The 25,082-nt window shown below is 35.8% G+C and overlaps 2 protein-coding genes across 3 annotated transcripts; both read right to left on the bottom strand.

Moving 5' to 3' along the window:
* Positions 1-286: 286 nt before the first annotated feature.
* On the bottom strand, positions 287-9,266 carry LOC118042002 (histone-lysine N-methyltransferase ATXR7). 2 transcript variants are annotated; one of them, XM_035049500.2, is made up of 19 exons: positions 9,020-9,266; positions 8,513-8,718; positions 7,833-8,367; positions 7,589-7,705; positions 7,179-7,493; positions 6,778-7,083; positions 6,378-6,692; positions 5,749-6,249; positions 5,189-5,624; positions 4,965-5,090; positions 4,297-4,880; positions 4,094-4,216; positions 3,859-3,939; positions 3,234-3,287; positions 2,991-3,142; positions 2,848-2,895; positions 2,703-2,756; positions 2,373-2,493; positions 287-581 (listed from the first exon to the last, which is right to left on the bottom strand). In XM_035049500.2, exons 2-16 carry the CDS (start codon positions 8,692-8,694, stop codon positions 2,874-2,876), a joined length of 3,849 nt encoding a protein of 1,282 aa, XP_034905391.1. In that variant the 5' UTR covers positions 8,695-8,718; positions 9,020-9,266; the 3' UTR covers positions 287-581; positions 2,373-2,493; positions 2,703-2,756; positions 2,848-2,873. The 2 variants fall into 2 exon arrangements, with proteins under 2 accessions (XP_034905391.1, XP_034905392.1); XM_035049501.2 differs by lacking the exon at positions 2,703-2,756.
* A 7,131-nt stretch (positions 9,267-16,397) lies between these two features.
* LOC118042001 (uncharacterized) lies at positions 16,398-24,988 on the bottom strand. Its single transcript, XM_035049499.2, is given in 4 exon segments — positions 16,398-17,251; positions 17,253-17,420; positions 23,090-23,776; positions 23,932-24,988. Coding segments are annotated over 4 exon segments (2,211 nt in total). The 5' UTR covers positions 24,868-24,988; the 3' UTR covers positions 16,398-16,831.
* Positions 24,989-25,082: the final 94 nt, after the last annotated feature.

Below are 25,082 nucleotides of genomic sequence, written 5' to 3'. Positions count from 1 at the left end.
CCGTTCCATCATGCAGCAGAATTCATGTCAGCCCTAAAAATGGTGGCTCATAAGCATTGAAATGACAGCAAAAATGTTGAGATCCATGGCCTTGTAAAAGTTTTTTACCAACTGCTTGACAGCTAGCCCATATTTACCGAGTCCCTCCTGTAGTCAATATTTGGTTTAATAGGTGTAAGCACCACATGCTCCGAAATTCTTCAGTTCCTCTAATTTAATTTTGAGACACAAAAACATGTTAGAGTTGCAAGGGTGAAGCAGCCATCACCAACTATCACTATCAAGAGAATCAAAAACTAAATTTATTAATAAGTTTCATCACATATATTAGTTTTTCCCTGTACTGAATAAATAAGGAAATAATGCATGTCTGTACAACAAATCAATACTCCAAAAATGTTATGTGCAAGAACAATAAATTGATTTGGAGTTTCTAAGAGGAGAAACTCATCTGCAGCAGAGAGAGATCTACAAGAATGCACTGGTCATTAATTCATCTTCGAAGAGTAGGGGGGAAATTCAACATAGAATGATCATCACAATCACATCGTCCAGCTTTTATCAATGCCTAGATTCACAGCCTGGAACAACATAATAATTGCATTAATGATTTGAATGCAAAAAAATGGTCCTCCAATCAATTGCTAAACCAAACAGAAAATTAACAGATTCTCAGTGTCAACTGATGATGTACAGATGATAGAACTCAAGATGCCTTGGTAATTCATTGCTACAGATAAAAAAAAATGCTTAAAAGTGATATTATTGGAGAGTGAACTTCATTTGTGAAGTGGTTATTACAGGTAACACTTCTCCCAACAGAACAAGTACGGAGTTTCTACAAGAGACCCACTATGAAAAAAGCCCATAAAAGATTATCCATGCCCAACTAGAGGCCCACTTTTTAAGTGATCGACTGACTGGATACATCATTTTGGGTAGTGAAGAAAATTCACACTTCTCTTCAAGCTTATCCCCCACCTCCCTTGTCCTAAAAACACATCCACCCATCCCTTCCTCCACACTGATATATAATTGGTAGTCCATTTAATTTAGCAAACCACACTCTGCTTATATTACCAAGTTAACCACCAGAGCTGTAATCTAATGGATTCAAGATTACTGCTCAGGTTAAGACACGGACTCACTAATCACAGATATGAAATGTGTTATAATTATATCAGTTATTACAAAAATGGCAGGCATTTTTAACATGAGATTGTCTGAGACACTAGCACAAAGTTGACAGCTTCACACATAGGTGAACTTCAGATTTCAGTTTCTTTTTATTTATAAAGAAAACATTGTCTGGAAAGAAATGATGGTAGCATGAAGCAAATGAAATAACATTAATGAGCAAACATGTCAAATGTTTAATCCATTTACAAAGCTATAATCATATTCCAGGTTTTGATTCAAAGCAGATACAAGAATAAAAGAATGTGGGTATGAATGTAAGCTACATCGTAAAAACACCTCTGAATTATAGGTTGTTATGATTAACACCACCTTATTATTATTATTATTATTATTATTTAAGAGGCCAAGCTATAAGATGTTTACCCCTTCTATAGATTCCATCCAATTTAGCCATTAAAACTCACATGCAGCATGTTTTTCTAAACAATCACCGAGAAGTCATAAAAAAACAATAGAGGGTTGATTCTTGATGATAATTTATCATATTGTAAGAAAGAGTTTTATCATAATATTGGTCAAGGTTGATTCATTAAGGATTTTTTAAAGATATTTTGAGATTTTATAAGGAAACATGTGCAACCCGAGTTATTCAATGGAAAAAAATGGGTGTGGGTGTCAGTCAAAACAGCCAACAATTCAGAGGATAAAATTAGAAAAAACAAAAAAAATGATAATTCAAGAGTGTCAACAAAAAAGATTTGCGTGAAAGACTGATTACCGATAAATGTATGTATATATGTGTTTGCACCATCCCATGCTCATGTTAATAGTGTTCATAGGTATATCTCCAAACCTTGTACTTTTTTCCTTTTGCCATTGGGAAATGCACGCATGCACAACCCATCCCAGTTGCTTGTCCTGAAATCCGGACTTCATACTCTAATAGCACTTGGAACCAAGGGATATGCCATTGTGCCTTAATGAAATGCATAAAACATTGTCTTGTTTTCATGCTAGCTTTAAGAATTTTCACATATCAACTTTCCCATCTCTAAACTAGATTCACACAATACGAACTCCAGGTATTACATGTAACATTCTAAGCTATTATGGATCCCCATATTAGTTCATTAAACAGACAAAGATGCCAAGGAAAAATGGTAAAGTGGTTGATAAGTGATGGAAGCACTATAAAATATTCAACACTAAGTGATCAGTGATTAGAAACATACAATTGAAGATAAACCATGCCAATGTTCACTGCTGCTGTTCTGCACCCATCTCATCAGAACACCAAACAAATCTTTCAAGCAGCAGTTTATGAACAAACCCAGCTCTTCCAAACGCATCAAACTACAAGATAAAAAAAACGAATTGCTAAATTCTCTGTTGCTAGAAGATCAAAGAAAATACCTAAATAAAATTTCCACATTCCAGTTTTGAACGGAAAAGTAGTAAATTAAGAAATCATTCCAGGTGAAGGGGGAAAAAGCAGGAGGAGAAGCTAAATCAAACCAATTTAGTTGAATGAAATATATATGCATTGAAAATAATTAACAAACCTATATTCTGATCCTGTCAACCATACATGGTGAGAGACAACTCTAAAATACAGCCTACAAAATATTGATCATAAACTATAAGAGATAGGAAGGCAATGAACAAAATTCATGTCTTGTCACAGTAAATAATAAAAATGACACTCACCATAATTGGCATCTCAGAATACTTCCCTAATTCAATGATCCACGACACCTGAACAAAAAAAATTGTTGAATTAGATTCCAGATCAAACTTGAAAAACAATGCAAACAAGATAACAAAGATAAAAGTCATCCACGGCCACTTACTTCTTAGAACCACAGTTGCAAGGTATCTTTTTATCCTCCAGAGGAAATTTGTAATTGTAAGTAATTTCTTCACCAGCAGCTATATAACGTTTTGCATAAATGAAAATTTTTTTCTGACCTTCAACACTTATAACCTTGGTGTAGCAGTTTGGCTATAAACAAAAGTCAATTCAATTATAAGAATCAAGAAATAACATCAATTTCAGTAAATGGAATCATTTGCATGATAATATATGTACCTACCTCGCAAGAATGGTTTATAAATCTTGCAATCCCACCACGTTTTGTGGCATCAACCTACACAATTTAGGAAGGGCATACAAATGTAACATGCTTGCGCTCACAGCTTATAACAAACATCATAAAATAAAATGCAATGGTGATAAAAGCAGGTCACTGTTGCCCTCCAATCCCAATATCAACTTTGTGGTTTGCATACAAGTATATAATTCAATAGAAGGACCACATACCAGAAATAAATTGAAGCACTATTTTGCTACAGTAAAATAACACCAAAACATGCCTTGCAAAGAGACCATCCAACTCCATTCAGGATTTCAAAATTTGCGATCAACAGTAGAGATTAAAAAATAAGGAAAGGAAACGGTGAAAAGGTTCTGTGCATCCATATGTACAGAGTCGAGACACCAGAAAAACAAACCCACCCCAAACACAAGCCCAGACAGCAGTCCATATATATGAGCACTGCTGGGGAGAAAAACAAAGCTAAAGGAAAACTATGGGGTTGAGTAGATTAGGGATAAGGGGAAAGAGGGCAATTCTTGTTAAAAAGCAGCCTTAAACAAAATAATGAAATTGAAATTTGGTAGCAAAAAATGCAGACATGCCATAATATTGATCTACTGACCACATAACCATCATCAAGTCTAAAAAGATAACTGCTGCCAATTCCCATCTTCTCATAAAGTCTTTCACGTATATCAGATATCTGTGTAAAGTATAAACACAATAAAAGGGCATCAATGAAATGAGAAAAAAAATAGCAAAAGAGAATGAATAATTAAAAACTTGTAGCAATGGGGTAAAGGTTTAGGAATTACAACTATATTATGTAACACACTGCAACCAGCATATAAACTTACTTGTGGACGAATCAGTTCGCCTACATATTCAATTACAAAGTCCTCAGCCTCAATTGACTCTAGAGCAACAAGACCCCAGTCATGTATCTTGCTTTGCTGGAAACATAAACGCTTTTTTCTTGCCTAAAAAGAAATGTGCAATAATTATTATTTGACAAAACATAAAATTAGCAGTTCATGGACAAGCTTCATTTTTCAATCACCTTCAACTGTGTTGCTTTCAAAAGGTCAACACCTTCTGCAGCAGCAAGAAGATTGCGAAGCTTCACCCTGTTGGTCCTTGCAGAAAGGACCTTGCCATTTGACAGCTGAGATGCATATGCCTCTGAACCTGAGTACTTGGCATGAATGCACTGCACTCCCCTAACACGAGCTCTTTCAGCAGGACCAGCTTTAACTGACCATGCATGCCATTCCCAACCATTAATTGATGACCGTGCACAACCATCAGATCTAGGGCAGGGATTTAACATCCTGGATTTACTAGACTTTGCCTTCCGTGCTGTAAACTGTCCAGTTGCTGTTTGCTTGATAGCACCATTTTCTACTTTAAGAATCTTCATAGGATGTGACACAGATCCACCATTTACTGTGCTTTTCCTTTTCAACTTCGACACTTTGGTTGCTGTACGTAAGAGAACATGATCAGACTTTGTCTTCCGTGCCATAACCTGTCCAGTTGCTGCATGCTTGTTAGCGCCATTTTCTACTTTAAGAATCTTTGTTGGGTGTGACACGGATCCACCATCTACTGTGCTTTTCCTTTTTGATTTTGACACCTTGGTTGCTGTACACAAGAAAACACAATCAACAAGAAAGAAAGAAATAAAAGGTTTTATGCTCACCAAAACAACATCACATCATTTCTTACAGTTTAGAGTCTTCTTAGAACATTCAGTAGTCCCTGATTTCTCAATTCCAGCATCATGGCCATTGCAATCAATAAGCCCAACCATATCCCTCGAAGTCTTTATGGAATCTTTGGCATCTTTATCATCTGGATATTTAAGAGTAAATAGGTAATGGTAAAAATTACATGACTTCATGGTAATAACATTTACAAAGAAATCAAATATTATAAGAAAAATGCAATACCATTAATTGCTCGTGCAATCTTCATTACTTTCCGATGACTAATATTTTTGGGCAATGATTGATCCCTTTTTAAGGTGCTTTTGACAGTGGCTTTTGAAGGCCCAACATTAACAGATGATTCAGCAATAGTGGCTTTCAAAGGCCTAGCATCAACAGATGAAGCCTGGCCCTTCTTCTTAGGAGTCTTTACAGGTTGAACCACTACATTCTCAGAAGCATCGCTAAGAACATCCTGCTTTCTTGACTTCTCCACAGGCTGTTTCAGTAATCCAGGATCAACTGTAGTAGTAGAATGAGAAGATGAGCCCAGCTTCTTTCCGACCAACTTTCTCTTCCTCTTCCGGTGATACGTGTATTTACCTGAAACCAATGACAGTACTGAAGAGTCTGGGCTGAGAAACCTGTTCAACCCCTCTGTGAATTTGAATGCTCCTTCCTAAAATTTTTACAACAGAATTAAGCATTAATTCAAACATTAAAATGCAACCAACAACTATGTGTAGATGTAAAAATGAATTATTCACCTAATGAAAGAAAAGTTAAAATTAATAAATCCATACCTCATTGATACCAGGTTCAGTATGCTTTTCTGAAGCGCAACATAATCTAGGAGATTGATGAAGAATTTCATCAACAAAGATCGATTTCCAAACACTAAGTACATCATCATGCAGCTTCTGCATGCACATTGCAATGGTGACATGGGCTCCAGCCTTGGGAGTCAATTCAAGTGATTTTGAAGGTTGGGATTTATTCATAGTGGAAGGGAAAAGAGCAGTTTCTTTGAATCCAGGTGGTGGTGGCCCGTCAATGTTTTCATCATCAATTGCATTGACAACAGATGGATGTAAGCTTTTAAAAGCAATTGCCAGAAAATTGGATATTTCATTCTCAGATTGAAATGGAAAAAAAGATTTTTGCACTTGTAGTGAGCTTTGAGGGTTGCTGGAAAACATTATCTCAGCAGGAATTTGGTTTGAATCAATCATCTGCTCATCTTTCATTTCTATAGAACCATACTCACTTGCCTGGCTGGATGGAATAGAAAATTCAACAATTTCCTGCAGCAGAAGAAAAGAGCATAACCAATAGAGATAAAGCTGCAAATTGACAGCCACAGTCAACTTCCTTTTATTTTCTTTAGCAGCAATGGGAAAAAATAAAGAAAGCACAGTAATCTTACAGTTACCTCATTTAATCTCTTATCCTCTGAAAGTTTAACTAATTTCTTCACTTTCTCTTTCACAAGAATTTCAACATACTCTAACAAAGACACCTTTGTGTACTTATGCAGCTCATATGCTACGCTTTCTAAGATGCATTTCATGTCATCATCCGGACAATCTTTAAACGATAGGCTATTCTGTTCACAAGGCTCCTGCCCCACATGTGCACATGAAGATGTAATAGACGATGGCACAGTATGATCTGATTTAGTTTTGAGACTCTCAAAACCAGGAGGGCAGTCGACACAGCTAGCAGGAGATTCTTGGCCAGAAAAATACTGTAAAACCATTTAAAACTCTAATTCAGCAATTTTCTGTGTATGGAACAAGGAAAAAAGAACTCTGAATAAACTCCCTACATACAGTTTCACTGGGTAATTCTTCAATCTTCATGCACAAATATGGATGATGGAACCAAAGTTTGCTCTTTCTCCATGAAATTGTATACTCTGCTATGGTATCGTAAAAGACAGCATTCCACATGACTTCCATGCAATAATCAAAAAGACATCTACAAATAACAGCGTAAGACCCCCAGAAATCATCAGCATTTCCAACAGATTTTGTAATTCTGGGTAATTGCACGGACAACTCATCAGAGATATAATTGCAGGCAGCAGCATCACACTCAGGAGTAGAAAAAATCAGCCTCTCACTGGCAGATTGAGACTAAAAAAAATATGAAGATGTTAGTGAGAATAGGGTATGATGAGGCCTGAAGAAATTCAAGCATGTGTAAAATCCCTAGAATTTCTATGCAATACCATTTTCCCGTCCACAAAACAAGTTTTGGCAGCCTGATTATCAAGCATAAGAGATCTCTCTGCTCTCTTTGTGTGAACAAACTCTGAAATGACATTGCAGATTATCTCATCTAATGCAAATCTACGAGCAGCTTTCAATATTCCAGAGTGCAATTGACAGGAAACTTCTTCAGAAATTACAGATATGAAACTCTGAGATGAGCCAGTTTCAGTGTTGGCATCGGTCATGGAGAAAGATTCAGATTTATCCAATCTCCAAGCATTCATAATAGATAGCAGAGGAAGGGGTCTAAACTTATTCTGAGAATGATATATCTGCCAAATGAGATGCATGGTGAAGGTTAAAATACAAGTAAAACTATGTTATGTAGTGAGAAGCACAATTGAACATGTCTGAGGCAACTGCTTACCATTAATGAATCTTTAAGATACCCGTACTGATACCAAGAGTAAAGCTCCAGAAGAGAATGTGGCCCATGCTTCCTCCCATCATCATCCTTGAATAGCCAACAGGAATCTTCACCTGACTGGAAAAAAAAGAATCAGAGGCATTTTCAAAGGTGGAGGTGAACTGAAAAGGAACAGGGAGGGAAAGATATAGGAGAGAGGTATGACCCCGCACCCGTCTGGAAAAAAAAAAAAACATTGCAGTACCACAAGTGAAACTGGTGTGACATAGTCGGCTGCTTCAGAGTTGGACATCGGTTGGTTGGAGATGTAAGTATGGTTATGAACACGGGAATCAGATATGGATTCTATATCTGGATGAGCAGAGACTGGAGCAGCATACTGAACGCCTTCTTGCCTATGTGCTGCTAAATCTGTAGAGTGATTTGTAGGCATAGTTGTGCCTGAAGTACCCAAACAAAGATATGTAAAACCAGTGGAAACATGATCAGGAAACTGCTTGAAGTAGTTGAGAGGAACGGGATTGATCAATATCCCATTTGCAATGGGATACACAGGAAGATCCTCAGGCAGGAAACCAGTAGATAATCCCTCGTAAAGCTGTTGCTGGATGTAAGGACCACACATTTGTCCATTTTCATTATAGTACATCCATCCACTAACAAAAGCAGGTGGTGAGTGGCCAGAAGAATTCTCTCCCCCGTATGAAGCCCCGCCAGTATTAGGCATACCTTCACTATTTCCATTGGACTTGCAACTCATCTCTGGTATGGAACTAGAACTAAATATTTTCATCATCAATGAAGCAGCAACAAGGCAGAGAGGTTGGAGCGGCATTAAGTAGCGTAGACAGGGTTAGATAAAAAAAAAATCAAGAAACATAAAAAAAGAAAGAGATTGGGAGAGGTAGGAGAGAAATGTAATACCCATCGAACGAGCATTCTTCAGCGCTACTCGTCACCATGAATGTGTCGTCATCACAGTTACCAGTGGAGATATATGCATCTTGTTGTTCTTGGCGCTGAAAATCTGAAATCTTCAACCTCTTTCTAGAGGAGAAAGAAAAATAATCATCTTCTTCCTGAAAGCAGGGTGTTGAGGAGACCATAGTTCTCCGTTGACCTCCCCTCGCCTGGATTAGGAGAAAAACTAATCAGTTTAGACAATACAAATTGATCCCAGAAAAAGAAAGAAGACGGATGGATGATCAGCGATCCAGCGTGCAGTTAAAAATTAATTAGGGTTGAAAACTGAAATTGTACACGGAGAACGACCGGAAGAACACGAAAAGTATTGTGTGCTCTGACGATCGTAATTCTTGATCTTCGTGAAAAACAAAATCATCTCCTAACGTAATCTACTAATGACCGAAAGAATCGTCGACACACAAAAGATAAATAACCTAATTAAGCTTAAGCCGGCGGGAGATTTACCTGGTAGTGCTGCCGTGGCTCCAAGGCGATTAGGGTTAGGCGACCGGGTGATAAAGAGGATCTTCTCAATCACACACGCCGGCTTCAGGCTTTAGCAACAGCAGCCAGCCTTTTATTTACTTATTTTTTCTTACTACTATTATTATCAGAGACTTTGCATCAGTCCAGCTCCAACTTCCGTATTTATATTTCTTTATTGGCGTCGTCAAGCCATGGTTTTTTCTTTTTTCTTTTTTCTTTTTTCTTTTTTAAGAATTCCTAGTTTGATGACCCTCGAGGACATTGCAGTCCCCTGAAATTTTATTTTAATTATTTTATTTGAAAATAAATAAATTTTAAAATATCAAAAATAATAAAAGAAATTGAGAAGATTACATTTAATCAAATAAATTAAAAACTATATGTATGAATAAATAAATAAATAAAAAGTCATTAACTATATCTAAAAATAAATTTTGAACAATCAAGAGAGAGTTATAGATCAAAATATTTAATTATAAAAAATAAAATATCTACTCGGTTATGTTTGTTGAATTTATTTATTAAAATATTTTTTTATTAGAGTAAATGATAATAAAAATAGAAATATAAATTAAATTGATCAAATAAAATAAAATAAAAAAATAACTCCATGAAAAGACTGCACGAATTATAAATATTATCTAAGAATAATTTTTTATTATTTTCAAACCTAAAATTAATCCATATAAAAAGAATATATATAGATAAATCAGAAAAGCTCTTCAAATTTGAATACATAATTAGAAAAAAAAAATTATAATTTAAAATATACTTTCAAAACAAAATGAAAGGGAGAGAAAGAGAGCACTAATTTAAATATAAATTAAAAAATATAAAGAAAAAAATATAAGAAAATCATTAATTAAAAAATATTAAAAAAAAGACACTAATAGGGCTAGCCTATTTTGCTAGGGCCCGCACAACTTAGCCCTTAATTATTAGTATTTTTAGCATCTAGGCCCCATAAATATTTTGAAAAAAAGATCTAATGACATGTTGCCTGCTGAGGTAAACAACACATCATTCAATTTGCTCAAATTACGGATGCCATATTATTAAGCTTTTTTTACTTGAAAATCCATTTTCAACCCCCTTTTAACACAAAACATCTATAAAAATATCATAGAAACCATGACATATCTATCTATGGTATCAAAAAACCACCCCAAAAAATAAAATCAATTCAAGTTCATAGTTATTTTTTTATTGACTTTAAAGGTAAAAAAAAAACACATGGTATGAACTCCCCTCGTCAAATGAAATCACTTAATACAAATATTGTTCATCTTTGTTACCTTAATTAATGCCACCGACACTTTTTTCTTCGTACCACTAGAATATAGCGACCTCTCTCAATTAGGGACTGGAAAAATAACAGAAATGAACATTTGTAACAAAACTAAACTAGAAAAATATTAATATACTAAAATTGTATAAATTATTTTATCTTTAAAGTTCAAGGACTAAAGTGCATATTTTATAAAACTTGTGGCATTTCACCCTTTCATAAGAAATAAAAAACAATTGGTCTTCGATTAGAACTGAAGTGTTAGGAAAAAAAAAGTTCAAGGACTAAATTAAAAAAACAAAAAAAAATGCACAATCTATACACAATGATGTATAAAAAGATGATCAATGGGGTCTTACATGATGAAAACCGACGTCTTTTTAGAGTTACACTGAATAATATTATAAAATCATTCATTTAAAAAAAAATATATGTTTTGGCTTGATTAATACATTGTTTCTTTTTGCTATCCAATCTTGTTTTTGAAAAATTTTGAATTTTTTAATTGTAATGTGTTCATGTTAAGAATGATTTTAAAAAAAAATGTTATTTTTAATATATTTTTAGATACAAAATAATTTTTAAAAATAATCACTATAATCATATTATATAAATAAAACCCCACCAATGTAACCAAAAACCTTAAGAAAACTGCACTTGAGGTCTTGGTCTAATGGTGGAAGGGGTTTGTTCCCTTTTCTCTGCATCAGGGTTCAAACCTCACTATGCACGCCTGTTACTCCCGCAGTGCCTTACATGTTCATTGGATTTGCAGGATGTTCAGTGGGCCGTGGGATTAGTCGTGGTGCGCGCAAGCTGGCCCGGACGCCCACGTAAATAAATAAAAAAAACTTAAGAAAACCATCGCGCAATGAATTACCTTAATTTCTTTTGTTTTGTGTAAGATGTTTGAGGACTGGGCAATTCTTATTAGCACGACAAATCATAAAAGATTATCCATTGACAAATTTGAAAAATGGAGTCTTTAAGTACTATTTCAAAAAAGCATCATGGGATAAAAACAAAATTTTTTCAACAAAATATGTTTTTATTTTTTATGTATCTGTTTTTTCTATTCTCAAACATGATGCAATACTTGTAAAAAATCAAATATTTATACTTTAATGAGCTCCATGGTCTAAATCTCTTACCTGTATAAAATTTTTTATTTTTATTTTATAATTTCTGTACTTATATTTTTAAACATAAACAATGCACGCGACATTATTTTGACATTTTAGCTAAAAATGAAAGTTTATTTTATAAAATTACTTGAAAAAATATTATTTGATTTTTTTTTTAAATTTAGATTGAAAAATAATTTTTTTATTTGTTGATTCAATATTGAAACTTTAAAAGGAAATCTAGAATAGAAATGTTTGTTTGCACGAGCCAGGCTATGGCCTGTCTCAACAACCACAGTTACCAAGCGACAAGCCACTTTTTGGGTCATGTCTTTAAAATGGGTGAACGAAGTTGTCAGCAAACATGGCCCAACTACAATCTATTGTTTCGCTTTTTACACTAAAAGCTCTAAGCAGGGATGATTATTTTCAGTTTGATTCAGCTTTTATACAAAAAAGTAGTCAAACCAATTATTTTTTAAAAAAAGAAACTGAACTGAAATCGGTTCAGACCGACTAGTTTCGATTCGGTTTTCAGGACAAAACCAGTTCAAACCAAGTTAGCTTGGTTTTTTTGGTTTTTTCTTATTTGGTTCGAGTTTTTTTTCGGTCTGGCTCAGTTTTTTTATTAGTTTTTTTTGTTCAATTTTTTTTCAAACTTATATAATTGAAACCGAACCGAACCAATCGGTTTTTTCAAAATTTTAATCGGTTTAATCGGTTTTTTTTTACAGTTCGGTTTTTTTAGTAATTTTTTTTTCGGATTTCTTGGTTTGATTGGTTTTTTAATATTTTTTGTTCATCCTCACACTTTCAGTTTTTTTGCTCACCCCTACCCTCAAGTGTAGAGATGGACAAAAAAAACCAAAAAACTGATTAAATTGAGAAAATCGAAAAAAAAAAATAACCGAAAAAACCGAACCTTGAGAAAAAACTGATTAGAATTTTTAAAAAATCAACCAATTCGATTTTATAAGACTGAAACCAAAAAAACTAAATCAAACAAAAAAAAAAATGAGCCAAACCAAAAAATCAAGTCAAATCATAACTGGTCGGTTTGAACCAGTTTTTGTTCTAAAATAATCGAACCAAAACCGGTCAATTTGAACCAATTTCGATTCGGTTTCAGTTCTTTTTTAAAAAACTGGTTTGGTTATTTTTTTATATAAAAACCAAACCAAACAAAAAATGATCACCCTTACTCAAGTGTAATAATTTAACCCACGCTTTAACCGTGGGTAATGATGTTTTTTCACCATTTCATACTAGCTTATAAGCTGTTTTAATGTATTTTTTAACATAAAAAAAATTTAAAGTATAAATTAAAAAACTTATACGAGTATCTTAATAAATAAATTAATAATCATTTCTGTAAATAAATGAGAAAAAAAATTGTTAACAACAACCAAAAGAGAATTTGATAAATTTGAGAGATGTAAATCAAGATATTTAACCACACAAAATAAGATATTTATCTGATTGTATCTGCTGAATTTATTTATTAAAATCAAGAAAAGATAAATCAATGACCTAAAAAACACATGACAATATCAAAAAATCAAAAAAATATTTTGTTTTGTTTTAATGTCTGGGATTATGAATTTATACATAAAACGTATTTCCAATATTAAAAAGTTAATTCTTTTATAGATATTAGAATGGTTAGGTTTTACCTCGTAAGATAATAACCTCCTTGTTGAGAAGGGTTTTTCTTGAACTATAAACGGACCAACAATTAAAAAAAACATGACAAGACCTTAGATTTTTTATCAGACAATAAAACAATGCAACTTACCCTATATAAGACGTATTTAGAGTGCTAATACCTTCTCTTTACACAATCAGTCTCTGTACCTGATCTCTAAGAGAAGTTAAGGTTTATAGTAACCAAAAACTAAATGGTAACTCTCATTCCATTTCTTCACTGATAAGAAATAAGAATTCCTTGTCTTCTTATATTTGCCGGAATAGATAGACAAACTACACCTGAGACGGTGGACGATCGTTACAATGTCGCACACGTTTAACAAGATCTAAGGGTAACAATGACAAATCAAAAGAATAAGGATCGAATTGGTAAAACCAATATATGACCAATTGTAATTTAAGGGCTGAATTAAAAATATAAAAAACTTTTTTAAAAGGATCAAGGATGAAAATAAACAATAAAAAACATAAGAACTAAAATTAAAAAAGAAAAAGAAAGACAAACATGTACTTTAATCGGAAGAGAGAGAAATATAGACAAAAAAAAGAAAAAATGACCACTAGTGATAAACCACTTGACCACCACCGACACGCTTTACACTAGGAGAAAGATTACTTGACGACACTTCTAGTGATACAACGAAAGGCTATTTTTGGACAAATGGTGGCGTTACATGCACAGTTGAAAAAACATGGACACCATTAATGCATTGGCACGTGAAAAACACGAACTAGTAGCTTTTTAGAATTTAATATTTAAAAATAATGTTACTAAAAAGCCCTTATAACCCTGGACATAACAAATAAACTAATATGAAAGTACCAAACCACCCACTGAATGCATAAAATATATACTGGTAGAGAAGCATTTCAGCAAAGTTAAAAACACCCTTGATCAACGGGTTTAAATTTTTTTGATCTTAGAGGTAGAAGTGTATTTTTACTAGCATATTTTTACTGTACAAATTAATATGCAAAAACAATAACACCAATGTTCAATCTTTTAACAACCAATTAATTAGGTAAAAAAACTAAAATACCCCAATCTCCTAACCTTCAAACTTTTCCACCGAGAGACAGACATATTTATGATAGCAATCCACGGTAAACTAAGTCTATTGATACAATGAATTCACCACTAGTTTTAATAGCTATAAAAATAAAAATAAAACCCATAGCATTGTTGCTCGTTAAAATCCTCGGTTATTCTGACTGTCTATAATCCTAGCTATATAAGGAGCACTGTAGCACTCTCCAATTTATAGTGGGAGCAGGAAGGGACTCGCGGGAAAAGGAAAGAGGAGCGCTTCGACAGTATTGTTGTCATCATTGGGTTTACGGTTAGAATCTGACAATCCTTTATCACTCCAATTGAAGAAAAATCCTCACTTTCTAGGGTTAGGGTGTGACAATCCTTTCTTCAAAGATGTTGGAGGTGGTGTTGAACGATCGTCTGGGAAAGAAATTGAGAGTGAAGTGCAACGACGATGACACCATCGGCGACCTCAACAAGCTCGTGGCAGCATAGACCGGTACCCGAGCCGAGAAGATCCAGATCCAAAAGTGGCTTGTTCCGTTCTATCGTTGCAAGCCATGTGAATACTTTTGTTGTTATACACTTTTGCTGTTAATCGAATGCTGTTATACGAGGAAATCATGTGGTCATAATCGAATGTTGTTATGCACTTATGCTGTTAATAAAATGTCATTAAGATCGACGCCATGTGAAAACTTTACTGTAATGATAATTGATGCCAGAAATATGGGTGTTGTCGGTTTGTCTCTCTCAATACTCTTTTTGTTTTTATGGCAGTGTCGAATGGTTTGTTTCTTTATTGTCGAAGTTAAATAGAAGTGTGTGTGTGTGTGTGAGAGAGAGCTCTGAAGGCTATAAATTGGTGTTTGTGCGGAAGTGGGATCATCGACTGTGTTTTCTTAGCCAAACACTATCTAAACTCTGCAAGTTAGATATGACAATTATTAGTAAAAGGTCATTTAGCTGGGTTCAATTTGCTTGATTTATATCATGCTTGTATTGCTAGGTACTTCTCCTCACCTGCTTGCCATAACATTGATTTTAAGAGTCTTGCTTGTTCCCAGATGTAAAATCTAGCGCTACCTTTTAATAGAGGTTATGGCTGGAGTGATGATGAGGACATCTATAAACAATTCATTGATTTTTCAATGCCTTCATTATTAATAAAATCCAAAATAGGATGCACTTCTCTTTCCACTTGTTCTGTGTTGCATTTGAATTTAATAAATGATAGTTATTAATTGAATAAAAAAAATAAAATAAAAAATGATAATTTAACACCATCCTATTCCAATCTAAAAGCCAATCTAACGATATCATGAGTGTGTATGCTGCAATTTACTTGACGAATATTCTTGCGGAAGGAGGTCCTTGTTTTTATGTTTATGCTAACAGCTTCTATCTTCAAACTATGTTTTATGGTATGAAAGAACCTCACCTTCAGACTAGTTGCACAAAGTTTTTGAATCATCCAAAAATAATTAACACCAAGCCCTTCAAACAAGAATCAGATACAACGACCTAGCAGATTAATATGGAAGGACAATCTCCTTATTTTCAGCATCCATGCACTGATTTCCACATGCTGACGCAGTTACAATCAGGCTTTTTTGAGTTCACTAGCAGAGTATTTCTAAATTTTAACTTCAAAACAAACAAGAATTTCGTTTTATGTATGACATGAAATGCATGATCATTTTAAACTAATCCCGCTATTTTAATTTTTCCGGAGTGCACGTGAGTTTCTTAGCTTTGGAATCAACTAAGAATTAAGTGTGCAGATTACACAATACAAATCAATGCTTCCACGGGCCTTATAAATCAGGTAAATTTGTTACTCCTGCATTAGGCATTGGGTCAATTGATCCATTGGAACTTTCAAAGCAATGCTCAAATCGAAGGCACTAAGTTTCCAGGTAGTATCAGCTCCAAGCAAGACACCCAAATCATAGAATTGACCTCAATTTTAACATGTATCTGATATGTAAGCTATGGTCAAACCACCCCAAATTAACAAAATGTCTAGCCTATAGTTTTCGTTCAAACACAAATTTCTAATAGCACATACATAAATTCTAACATTTTGCATGGTGAAGTTTGTTTCCTTCCTTGGTTGATTCACAACCTTCTCTGGAAACATGAAACTCATTGGTTTTGGTAGTCAGATAAAGTGATTATAGTATGCAGTTGACACAAAAAACAGGATAGAAGAGTGAACTTAAATAAGATCAACCTTGTAAAATATTCTCAACAACATGAAATTCAACCGCACAGGAAATGATTCTGTTTCGAAAACATATATCAAAAGACACAAGACAAAAAGATAATTACAAAGAGCAATAAAATATAATTCAACATAAGGCTCTGTATTTATGGCTTACCAAAGGTGACAAGTCCTCACATGGCAAGATGTCAAAGAATAGGATGGATCTTGCTGCCAAGCTTTTGATCACCAAAACTGTAATTGATGTTTGTCGTCCATGGCTCATGAAAATTCTAGAGAAAATATCAAAATCACAGTAGTCCCTTGCAATGCAATTTCTGAAACTGTTTCGAAATCACATGATTTGGATGCTATTGGTTCACCAATAATTCTTGGGTTGGTCATCTTCAAATCAATTTCACTCTGGTTCTAGTCATTGTGATGCTGGAAAATGAGCGGAAGCTGCCAATTCTGCTAACTGCTTCCTCCCAAGATTGGATACAAGCTCCACAGGGATGAACTGTTTAGGTATTAAAAATTCTTCTTCTTTAAAATTGTATGTTGGTTGAAGTTTTTTTGCTTCATCATTTGCTGCCTCAGCCTCCGCAAGTAGGAGGTTAGCTTCGTTAGTGTCGCCCCGCTCTAAAGCAGCAAATCTTTCTGCTGTGGCAGCACCAGAAATTAAAAGCAACCTCTGGAATCTAGCCATTGCAACCTCCTTTTCCTTGGATAATATCAGTCCCTCAGTAGTTTGCAATCTGTCAACAGTATCTTTAATATCTTCTTCAAGCTTCTTCAGCTCTGAAGTGGCCTTTTGCAAGCGCAATCTCTCCAAACTATCCTTTTCAACACCCCAATGACTTTGCCTCAGCAGCTATTCGTGCAGCTTCCTTGAAGTTTCTCGCAACAGCAGCAACTTTCTTTTCTGCCTCCAGCTCTGGGACTCTTTTATCTATGAATAGACTTCTCTGCTTTAAGGATGATATATTTTGCTGGATGCTGGACTTAGTTGACGATAGCTCCTACAAATAGCAGAGAGAGAGAGAGGGGGAGTTGTCAATATATTCTCCTTTATTTCATTTCTTTAATAGCTGTCAGTGCTGTCAGTATATTCTTCTTTTTCTTATTCTATTTCTTTCATAGCTGTCACTATATTCTTCTTTCTTTGTTTAATTTCTGTTATAGCTGTATATCCCTTGATTCTCTCTAAAGATCTCAATTATTGTCTAGGCCTAGTATTAAAGTATCTGATTATGTTTATTAGATCCTAGAATTAAGGGATTTTGATACTTCTTGATGTATATATATATTGTAACTCTCTTAGTGAAAAATATAGAAACATTTCAGAATTTCTCTTGTATTATCTTGTCATGGTATCAGAGCCAAAATTCTGAAAATCAATTCATCTTGTGTCTAGTTTCTTCTGGTTCTTCTATTCTGTTTTTTTTTTCCTTGACTTGATCTTTTGGTTCTTGTTTCTAGTTAAATCATGTCTCTAGAACGATCTGAACATTTTTCTTGTTCGATTTACTGGAAAGAACGATTCTGCCTAGGCTTTTCAGTTTCAGATTTTTGTCAAGGGAAAGGAATTATGGGGGTCCATATTGCTGGGACAATTCTTGCACACTGATAGTGAGCAGGAAAAAGGAGAAAATATGTGAAATGGGAGGTGAAGGAATGCTCAGATTATGTCTTGGATCCTTGGAAGTATGGAACACTCCATGCTTCTCAATCTCAAGCCTTACAAATCTCTAGAGAAATGTGGGATTTACCTGAAAGAAAGTTTACAACCAAAGCAATACAGCACGAAGGTTCCAATTGGAACTTGAGTTGGGTCAACTCAGTCAAGGCAGTATGTCAATACAAGAGTTTTATTCTTCCTTTGTAAATCTTTGGGCTGAGTACACAGACATTGTGTATGCAAGTGTACCTCTTGAAGGACTTGTTGCTATTCAAAGTGTGCATGAGACGAGCAAGCGTGGATCAGTTTTTAATGAAGTTAAGAGGGGAATTTGAAGCAATCAGGTCCAACCTGATGAATAGAGAACCAGTTCCTTTCTTGGATATTTGTGTAGGAGAGCTTCTCAGGGAAGAACAACGGATCATTACACAAGCTGTCTTGGAGCAGAAAGCTCAAAATTCTACTCCAATTCCTGTTGCATACCACTGCTCAAGGGAGGTCTAAAGGAGGCAGAAAATATGTCAAATATCCAGTGCTATAGCTGCAAAGGATTTGGGCACATTGCCACTACTTGTACTAAAAAATTCTGCAACTATTGTAAGAAACCAGGGCATATCATCAAAGACTGCTCCATCCGGCCTCCAAAGAAATCTGAAACTGCCTATAATGTCTCGGTTGGTTCCTCAAATACTCCTAGTCCTGGTCAGTCCTCTATCACCCCTGAAATGGTCCTAAACAAATGATAGTTTTCTGCCCTTTCTGCTTTAGGCCTTTCAGGTAACCGAAATTCTGTTCCTAAGCCTTGGTATTTTGATTCTGCTGCTTCCAATCACATGACCAACACTGCCTTACTTTAAATAATGTTCAAAAATATAAAGGCAATCTTCATATTTCGTACTGCCGATGGTAACCCCTTGTCTATCACAGCTGTTGGTGATATTTCAGCTCTTTTGAATACTGTCTTTGTGTCCCTAAGCTGTCCACTAATCTTATATCTGTTGGCCAATTAGTTGACAACAATTGTGATGTTCATTTTTCAAATCTGGTTGTTTTGTGCAGATCAAGTGTCCGGGAAGATGATTCGCGAAGGGACCTAAAGTGGGGACGTCTATTTCCCTTGCTTTTATCTCCCTCTCCTATGTCAAATTATGTTGCATGTAATGCTGTTCAATGTGATAATCAGGTGTGGCATAGACGTTTAGGACATCCTAATTCTCATGTACTTCGAGTCTTGTTTAAAATCTGGTTTACTAGGAAATAAAAATTCGACTTCTTCTAATAATGATATTGTTGATTGTGCATCTTGCAAACTTGGTAAAAGCAAAACTCTTCCTTTTCCATTGCATAAAACCAGCACCACCAAACCTTTTGAAATCGTGCATACTGATGTTTGGGGTATTGCACCTGTTATTTCTCATGAACATTACAGATATTTTGTTACATTTATAGATGATTTCACTCGTTTTACTTGGGTATATTTTCTTCGATCTAAAAGTGAGGTCTTCTCTGTGTTTAAAGTCTTTCTTGCCTTAGTTGAGACACAATTTTCTGCCAAAATCAAAAATTCTGCAATCTGATTCAGGTGGTGAATATATGTCAAATGCATTTCAATTTTTTTCTTCAAAGTCATGGGATCATATCACAACGTTCTTGTCCTTTCACCCCACAACAAAACCGTGTGGCTGAAAGAAAGAACCGTCATCTTCTTGATGTTGTTCGAACTCTCCTTCTTGAGTCATGTGTTCCTTCTCATTTTTGGTGTGAAGCTTTGTGTACTGCTATTTATTTAATTAATCGATTACCATCTCCCACTTGAAACAATGATTCTCCCTATGTTCGTTTGTTTGGACATGCACCAAATTATTCTAATCTTCATATTTTTGGATGTGTTTGTTTTGTTCACCTTCCTGCACATGAGAGAAATAACTTACTGCCCAATCTGTCAAGTGTGCTTTCTTAGGCTATGCTGTCACCCAAAAAAGGATTCTTTGTTATGATCCACATGCACGTCGAACTCGTGTCTCTAGGAATGTCATATTTTTTGAAAATCAGCCTTTCTTTTGCACCCAACAGCCTTCAGTACTTCCTTCTCTATCTGTTTTACCATCTTTTTCTACATCGCCAACACCAGTACAAAGGTTTAAACCTGGTTATGTTTTATCATCGGCGCACTCCTGCTTCTGCTCCTTCTCCAGGTCTCACTGAGGTTCCTTCACATCTTCCTGCAGCATCTGATCCTGTTCTGCCCATTTCTTATGATCCCCCTCCTCTTCGTAGAAGCTCTAGACCTCACAAACCTCCTGAAAGGTATGGTTTTTCAACTCCTGTGGCTATGTCTACTACTCTATCTTTCTATTTCCATTCCCACTTGTTATAAACAGGCTAGCGCACATGAGTGCTGGAAACAAGCAATGGAGGCAGAACTTAACGCCCTTACGGCCAATCATACTTGGGACATTATTTCTTGTCCTTCACATGTCAAGCCCATTGGTAGCAAGTGGGTTTATACTGTAAAACTCAAGTCTGATGGATCTTTGGATAGATATAAAGCTCGATTGGTTGCTCTTGGCAATAAAACAACAATATGGCTTCGACTATGAAGAAACATTTGCACCCGTTGCTAAGATGACTACGGTAAGAACACTTCTTGCTATCGCAGCCTCTAATGCTTGGCCTTTATATCAGATGGATGTAACCAATGCCTTCTTGCATGGGGATCTTAAGGAAGAGATTATATGACACTTCCACCTGGTATGTCCACAAAGGCTTTCTAATGCAGTTTGCCAAACTCAGACGCTCTTTGTATGGGTTTGAAACAGGCACCTAGAGCCTGGTTTGAGAAGTTTCGCAATACTCTTCTCACCTTCTCCTTCACCCAAAGTCAATATAATTCATCACTTTTCTTTTACAAGACCACCACTGGTATGGTATTTCTCTTAGTTTTATGTTGATGATATTATCCTCACTGGGAATGACATTGGGTTGATCACTGAGCTTAAACATATGCTGCATAGTAAATTTCAAATGAAAGATCTTGGACATCTCACATATTTTTTGGGCTGGAAGTTCACTCTAGAGATCATGGTTTGTTCTTAAAATCAACATAAATATATTCAGGATCTCATTGAGCTTGCTGGTTTTAAAGGATGCTACTGCTGTTGATACACCAATGGAGGTAATGTGAAATACCGAAAAAGGATGAAGGCGAGCTTTTGCCTGATCCTTTTTATATATAGGCAAACTTGTTTGTAGTCTTATCTACCTCACCATTACAAGGCCTGATATCTCCTATGCTGTCCATATAGTCAGCAAATTTATGCAGGCACCTCGAAATCTTCATCTTGCTGCAGTTCGTCGTCTTATTAGATACTTTAATTGGTTTCCTCTACTCGTGGGTTGTTTTTTCCTCAACATTCTACTCTTACCTTGACTTCTTATAGTGATGCGGATTGGGCTGGCTGCCCGGATACTAGGAAGTCTATTACTGGCTGGTGCATTTTTCTTGGAGATGCTTTGATCTCTTGGAAGTGTAAGAAGCAAGATTGTGTCTCTAAATCTTCTACAGAGGCTGAGTATCGCGCCATGTCTGCAGCTTGTTCTGAAATTGTGTGGTTACGTGGTCTTATTTCTGAACTTGGGTTCCCCCCCAACTGCTCCTACTCCACTTCATGGTGATAATACTAGTGCTATTCAAATAGCTGCAAATCCGGTCTACCATGAACGCACCAAGCACATAGAGGTGGACTGTCATTATATTAGGGAGGCCTTTACTCGAGGTGTTATCACTCTTCCTCATGTCAATACTGCTCTTCAAATAGCTGATGCCTTTACAAAAGCATTGACACGCCAACGACATCAGTTTCTCAGTCGCAAATTGATGTTGTTCGATCTACCCGCATCAATTTGAGGGGGGATGTCAATATATTCTCCTTTATTTCATTTCTTTAATAGCTGTCAGTGCTGTCAGTATATTCTTCTTTTTCTTATTCTATTTCTTTCATAGCTGTCACTATATTCTTCTTTCTTTGTTTAATTTCTGTTATAGCTGTATATCCCTTGATTCTCTCTAAAGATCTCAATTATTGTCTAGGCCTAGTATTAAAGTATCTGATTATGTTTATTAGATCCTAGAATTAAGGGATTTTGATACTTCTTGATGTATATATATATTGTAACTCTCTTAGTGAAAAATATAGAAAACATTTCAGAATTTCTCTTGTATTATCTTGTCAGGAGTTATAATAAATGATATAGTTTCAGTGAAAATTTTGAAACATAGAGTTAATTGAATTGGCAAATGATCGGCTTGGACATGTCAATATTTGATCATGGAAAAATACTTCCTCTGGCTTAAGTTTTCGAGAATGTAATTGAAAAGACTAACAATAAAGTGCAATGAAGTGCCGGCCAGGTGGAATCTATACTTGTGGACAACCTCTTCTACTTAGAAAAACTAGAGTTAGACGCATCAATATAACTTTTTGTATGGATCCATAGCTCATGTACTCTTCTGATACATGAACATACTAACTTAGACAACTCTAAGCCCAAGTAAACACCTATAAATTCCAAACTTTTCCCATCAGCTAAAATGATTCTGAAGATTATTTTTTGTTTGGCTCCCCAGGATAGATTCATGAACTAAACAATCTTGGTATAGTTTTTTCAGAGTAAAGAAGTCACTTTAGAAAGAGAATCTTTATTCTAACCAACTATATTATACTTGATAAACCATGCAAGACTAGTAGAGGGACCTTCTGTAATATTTCAACAACTTAGTCATATTAAATTTACAAAAAATAATGCATGAATCTAGAAAGACTAGATTGTCACAGGTTGCTCAAGTAGAAAAGCCCAAGATTTATCTTTTGCGAGATAGACATGCTTGCACAGAAATTTAACACCCTTACAAAATAAATAAATAAATAAAATAAAGAGATCTACTTGTTTCCATGTATTTTTGGAAGAAAGAAACAAAAAATCATGAAACATTTGGAAAGTAAAACCCACCTGCAGGGAACCTCTTGCAGCAGAAACTTCCTGTTGGAGCATCTGTACATCCAAGGTAAGCTCCTCCTCGGTCTTTGCCAGCCTCAACTTTTCTTCCCTGGATTTCAAAATAGACGACTTGAGGCCTTTTCTCAGCACAACAACTTCCTGGTAGACTTTTGCTTCATCTTCTGAAACCCTGACTAATTCCCTTAGCTTAGCCCCACGTTCTTCCTCTTCAGTAAGGAACCTATCAATTTCCTTTCTTTTTGTCGATAATGCTTCACTCTGCAGATGCATCTGAGAAAGGCGTGATTGCAAGTCATCAAACTTTGCATTAATGCTTGATTGAATCTCCTTGAAATCAGAGACCACAGCAGCAATCCTCTCATCAACTGCTTTGATTCTAGTATCATTCTCATCTATCTCCATTTCCTTCTGTTTGACTAAATCGAGAAGATGGTCGAGTTCCTTAGCGAGCACGTCCTTTTTCTTACAGAGAATTTCTTTCTCATTCCTATCGTCCTCAACTGAATGCTGGATGGAATCACTCACCCGCGAGCGTGCTTCATTTATGAAATGTGACTCAATATCTAATTCGATTTTCTTGGCCTCCAAGACTTGGGAGGATGAAAACCAATCATCGATTTCTTTTGAAGAAAGTATCTGTGCATTCTTCAAGACTAAATCTGCATTATTTTCTGCATCCTAGGAGAAAAGGAAGGGATGATTTAGGCATTATATGCAGGGGCAGTGATGATTATTTCCTTAAGGCAGTTCTATTAGGTGTTTTACATTTACATAGAATGGAATTGATAAAAACAAATAGTCTTTTTTTAAAGTAACAGTAATGTGGTAGTGACCTTAGCGAAATGTTGAAGAAGAGAAGCGCATTCTTGCTCAGCAGCAATCTGGGAGTCAAGAGCATGGTACATCTGAGAGTCGATGGTATCACAGTGAGCTTCAGCGTCTTTGAGAGCAAGGAGTAGAGTTTGTTTCTCCTTCTCAGCAGAAGCAAGGCTGTCGCTAATCCTTTCTGCGGTCTCGAAATCTTCGGCCTCACAAGCAACCTCCAACTGCTGTTCTAAGTGGGCGTGATTGGCAGATGCTAAATTGAGATCCTCAGCAGCTTTTCTTCTCCTTGAGATGGAATCCTTGCGGGCGGAAGAAACAGAGGCAATCAAGAGCCGAGCAGCGTCTAGCTTCTCAGAAATCTGGGACTTAAGGTGGTCAAATTGGGACAAGGTTTCATCTTTCTTATTTTTGAATTGTGAATCTGAGAGGGAAGTATCAATAGGATTGGCAACAATAGATGATGGGGATTGAGAGGCATCGTCTTCATTCTTATCAGCATCATGGCCATCATCATCATTGTGGTTGTTGAGATCGGGAGGATAGGTGCGATCTCTGGCATAGCCGATCCTGAAGGAAGCTCTCCTTTTCTTTCTAGAAGCAGAAGAAATCTGAGTAGTTGGATCAGTAGTAGGAGAAGGGGAAATTGGATCCGATTGGGACTGGGACTGGGACTGGGTTAGGGTTTGAAGGGAAGAGAAAAGGTTCTCATCGAGGGGCTCTGACAACTGTTGATGATGAGATGCTTCTTCTGCACTTGCTCCTGCTTCTGCTAAAGTATTGTTGCTATTATTATTAACTGTATCATCAGATTGAGATTCTTCAGGATGCTTAAGAGGATCTTCAACAAGTTGCTGATGAGGTTGTTCATCAGTGAATTGATGAGGTGTAAACAAGACCATTCCCTCAAACAGAGAATCCATGCCATCCTCCTCCTCCATCATCATCGCCACTACTTCCCCAAAACTATTCAGAATTCCTTTCCTCTTTCTCAACCCAGTCTTCTCTTCACAATTCACACTTCGCACCGCTCACCACTGCTTGGACTCCCTCTCCTCTCCTCTACCCATTATTTGTTTGGGCCGTGTGTTTCCTTCTTGTATCTTTCTTATTATAGATGTGGGCTCGGCCCTCTCTATTGCAGTGTTCTAAGGGCTCATTT

The sequence above is a fragment of the Populus alba genome, chromosome 2 (assembly GCF_005239225.2).
Source record: "Populus alba chromosome 2, ASM523922v2, whole genome shotgun sequence".
NCBI lineage: Eukaryota > Viridiplantae > Streptophyta > Magnoliopsida > Malpighiales > Salicaceae > Populus > Populus alba.
Note: the sequence above shows the minus strand (reverse complement) of the source record. Positions and strands in the feature narration are given on the sequence as shown.